At 46.2% G+C, this 4,497-nt stretch overlaps 1 protein-coding gene across 1 annotated transcript in view; it reads left to right on the forward strand.

The window, feature by feature from the left end:
- The window catches only part of LOC103802815 (microtubule-associated protein 4-like), a gene marked incomplete at its 3' end in the record, with an annotated part of 108,007 nt that overhangs the window by 89,933 nt on the left and 13,577 nt on the right, over positions 1-4,497 (forward strand). The window contains exon 13 of the mRNA XM_009075345.1: positions 982-1,159. Within this exon, the coding sequence (XP_009073593.1) occupies positions 982-1,159 (178 nt within the window). The remainder of the gene's footprint in view (positions 1-981; positions 1,160-4,497) is intronic.

Below are 4,497 nucleotides of genomic sequence, written 5' to 3' on the forward strand. Positions count from 1 at the left end.
ATAAAAGCTGTTCGAGGAGAACTGATAACACTTATGTGCTTAGGAAATGCTGGAGATTTTTAATTCCCCAATTAGAGGAGGTTCACGGACTGTACTTAGTGTTGCATCTTCCAGCTGAAGTGGGAGATCTGCATGGAGTGTTAGGAATGGGAGATGTCCCTTGAATCTTCCCTACGTTAACTTGTAGTCTTATATAGTAGAAGAATTCAGGTTTAAAAGGGAACATTAAATCTATTTCAGAAGCTTCACTGATGTCTAAGTGCACCAGTTGTGCTATATCAAGCTTAAATAACTGCACTTGAGTGTTTTTTAGGACTAACTAGAAATGCCAAAAGCGCATGAAAACCGAAGTGTAAAACCACACTTTTCTGTGAGCCAATGTCGTTGGTTTGATTCAAGTTTTTGCATCATTCTCAATCCCCTTTTGATGAAGTCAGATTTGTTTACATGCCTTAAAGATTTTCATGCCTCAGAGGTCAGGCAGTTGACAGCCAGGTCTTACCAGGGACAGAGGGGAAATAGTTTTCCAAGTGAGGAATGAACCATGGGCATCTAATTCTTCCAACTCCAGTGTTTTAATGAATGCTGCCTTAGCTCAGGAAGCATTTCTGCTCACAGAGGACAGGAATCTCTCCCAGGAGCATTGCTAATAGGCTGCTGTTTTCCATTTTGTCCAGAAATCAAAACCTCCTTCACACCTGCAAGTGGCCTCCACACATCAATGCTGAGCCAGCCCTGGATGGATTATGATCCTTCGCAGAGTCTGTGCTCCGTGTCCTGCACTCAACACAGTCACTTCCTTCTGCATGTCTCAATTATATTTTTAATGTGCATTATAACCTTTCAGCAGTGCCAGGCTTCAGTGTTTATGAATTTAACCAACTTCAGTTTATTTAGACTTTTTTTGACACTTTTCATTCACTTTGAGTGAAGTGTTTTGTCAGTGAAATACTCGCTCTAATGTCACCTGTTTGGTTTCAGGTTACAGATGCAAAGCCCACGGAGAAGAAGACCTCACTCTCAAAATCTACATCCTCTACCACTCCTAAAACTCCTTCCAAGAGCACCTCTGCTGCTCCCAAGACAACAGCAGCATCGCCTGTCACAGCAGCTGGTGCTGCCAAAACCACCACGGCTTCTCCTCCAAAGAGGCCAACATGTAAGTGTCCTCTGGTTTTCCCTCAGGAGATCTCTCCTTCCATCTAGCTGCAAGTTCCTGTTTCAAGTGGCACCAACATTTCCTCTCCGCAACTCCCTGACAGGAGGTGCAGGCAGGTGGGGTTCAGGCTCTGCTCCCAGGGAACAGGGGCCAGGACAAGGGGAAGCAGCCTCAAGTTGTGCCAGGGGAGGTTTAGGCTGGATATTGGGCAAATGTATTCATGGAAAAGGTTCTCCAGGCATTAATGAGAAGCCATCACTGCTGTTCACCAGCACTTTGGAGAGGAGTGAACTGGGACTGGCCAACCTGTCAGTCAGGACTTAGCTTGAAGCTCAGTGATGGCTGAAATCTCAACCCTTTAAGTACAGCAGACAAGATACTGTGCCAAGGCACAGAGATCATAGCATGGAATCCCAGAATAGTTTGGGTTGGAAGAGACCTAAAAGATCATCTAGTTCCAACCCTCTGCCATGGGCAGGGACACGTTCCACTAGACCAGGTTGCTCCAAGCCCCTTCCAACCTGGCCTGGAACACTTCCAGGGATGGGGCACCCACAGCTTCTCTGAGCAGCCTGTGCCAGTGCCTCACCACCCTCACAGCCAACAATTCCTTCCCAATATCCCATCTCACCCTGCCCTCTGGCAGTGGGAAGCCATTCCCCCTTGTCCTGTCCCTCCAGGCCCTTGTCCCAAGTCCCTCTTCAGCTCTCTTGGAGCCTCTGTAAGCACTGGAAGGTTCTGTAAGGTCTCCCTGGAGCCTTCTCTTCTCCAGGCTGGACACTCCCAGCTCTCCCAGCCTGTTTCCACGGCAGAGGGGCTCCAGCCCTTGGAGCATCTCCATGGCCTCCCAGGGTTAATACAATTACTGAATGCACTTGATAGAAGAGTAAGGATTCTGTTCCCTCGGTATTCTGCCTTAAGAACAGCACAAACACTAAAAGCAATTAAAAGCTTGGGAAAGCAGATCTCCAGGAGAGGACTTGTAGCACCCAAACTGGTGCCTCCTAAAACCAAAAGGTTTGAGCAGAAGTGAAGGTTTTTTACTAGTTCAGGAAGAATTTGGAGCTGAAATCATATTAGCTTCATCTGAGAACTCTATCCCACTCCTGCTGCTAAAGAAGGAACTTCCCATGAGTTCAACACCGTCAGTGTGAAACATGAGCAGCATTTTAGCCTCATGAAAATAGAGTTTTCACTCATTTTAATGGAGCTCGAGAGATTCAACATCAGATGAAAATGCAGTTAAATGTTCTCAGGGCTTTTCAAATGACTGAACCTCAGTGGCAAAATTTGCCAATAAACATGTAAAATGATACCTATTGCTTGCTTCTGTGAGTCCCAAAGCATGGATTCATAACCCAACATTCCCAAAGGAATACTAGTGTTTTAACTACGTTGAGATATATTAGGCGTGATGTTCATCCCATACTTTGTGCTCCAGGGGAAAATATAATTAATCAAGCATAGAGGAAGTGTTGCACTTTCCAACAGCCATGTATCCTAGCTGATCCGTGGACATCCTTGTAGAATTCATTTTGTGTGGTCTGTGAGGCAAGCTGTAGCCTGGAATGTGGAATCTGTTCTAATGAGTTTGGATAATTCCTCCTTCCAAAACTGAGACACAAACAAAGGAGCATTTGCTGATGACATTTCAAAAGAGATGGAGTCAACGATGCAGAGCTGCAGGAAGGTTGTTCCAAGAGGCAGGATGTACAGAGGAAGAGGCTTCGGCACCGGCGAGGGTGGTGGGACGTTGCCAAAGCGCAGTGAGGACTGGGTGGGCAAGGGAGACATGAGGTCAGCTGGAGGAACTCCATCAGGAGTCAAAGCTGTTTTGTCGGGATCTGGAAATGCATGGAGGAGTCATGCATGGTGGAAGGTGGATGAGGTGAAAGCAGTAGTGTGACAGAGGATGGAGAGTGTCATGGGGCCTGAAGAGAACTGTAACGAGCCAAACGCTGACAATTCAGTTTAGGTAGAGCAAGTCCAACTGCAGATGGATGCAGAGGTGTGGGTGGGGGAGACCTGGAGTTCTTCTGTTCACAGTTCTAATCAACTCCTTTAAAGGCTGTTGGAGCCAGGTGGGGGTCAGGCTCTGCTCCCAGGGAACAGGGGACAGGACAAGAGGAAACACCTCAAGCTATGCCATGAGCAGGGACACCTTCCACTAGCCCAGGTTGCTCCAAGCTCCATCCAACCTTTCCTTGGACACCTCCAGGCCTAGAGATGTACAGAGAACCCTTTACACCACAACCCTGAAGAGAGGAATTGGATTTAGATTGAGGAAATGGCCTCAGGTTGTACCAGGAAAGGTTCAGATTGGACACTGGGGAAATTCCTTCCTGGAAAGGGCTGTTCAGCCCTGGCACAGACTGCCCCAGGCAGGGGTGAATTCCCCATCCCTGGAGGGATTTAGCATCCATGTGGATGTGACACCTGGGGACATGGTTAGTGATGGCCTTGACAGTGCTGAGGGAATGGTTGGACTTGATGCTCTCAGAGGCTTTTCCAACCTTAATGCTTCTATGAATTCAGTTTCTCATGACATAGCACTGAGCCAGAGAATAAGTTTGTGGCCACATATGATGTTTCTGGCTGCAGATGTTCTTTCAGAAGGGCATCTGCTCTTACTTTTCATGTGTCAGAAGACAGGCACTCACTGCCTTGTGCTCTGCTCATGTTTTAGGCATTCTGGTCATTTAAAAATGTGTGTGCTGGTTTGGACATTATGTAGTGTCACTTTTTCAGATCTTAAATGTCAGTCACTTTCTGTACTAAAGGAGAGCCATGGGTTATGTGGGGCTTGATATTTGGGTTTTTAATGTGTTTATTTTTTTAGATTTTTTTCCCCTTCCCTGTGGAAATGACTTCTATGTTTGTACAAGACCACACTGCCCTTCAGGTCAGGCAGAGTCTTTGGCTGTCCTTATAGACCATTTTCCCAGGGGCTTTATCATACTCCAGGTTTTCACCACCTCATGCTAGCACAGCCAGAAGTGTTCCAGCATTTGGTTCACCACTGACACAGGCAGAAATAACATCTCTAAGTTAAAGTAACATATTAGTCCTTTGCCTTTTATGTAAAGCTAAGACTGCTGTGTCCATAGTTTCCCCAGTCACAGTCTTGGTCTGGAGGAATGAAATTAACTTGGTTTGACAGGCCTTTTTTGGAAGTGTTTGCTATTAATTATATATCTGTCCTTTAGGCCTTATTAAATTACCCAAATGGGTTTCATGTTGTTAGCTGGAATCTTATCTGGGGTGTTTAATTGAGTGCTTTTAGCACAGGCAGCATGGAATGATCCAACCTAACTTGGCCTGTAGTTATCTGCCTCTTT

The sequence above is a fragment of the Acanthisitta chloris genome, unplaced genomic scaffold (assembly GCF_000695815.1).
Source record: "Acanthisitta chloris isolate BGI_N310 unplaced genomic scaffold, ASM69581v1 scaffold12285, whole genome shotgun sequence".
NCBI classification, from domain to species: Eukaryota; Metazoa; Chordata; class Aves; order Passeriformes; family Acanthisittidae; genus Acanthisitta; species Acanthisitta chloris.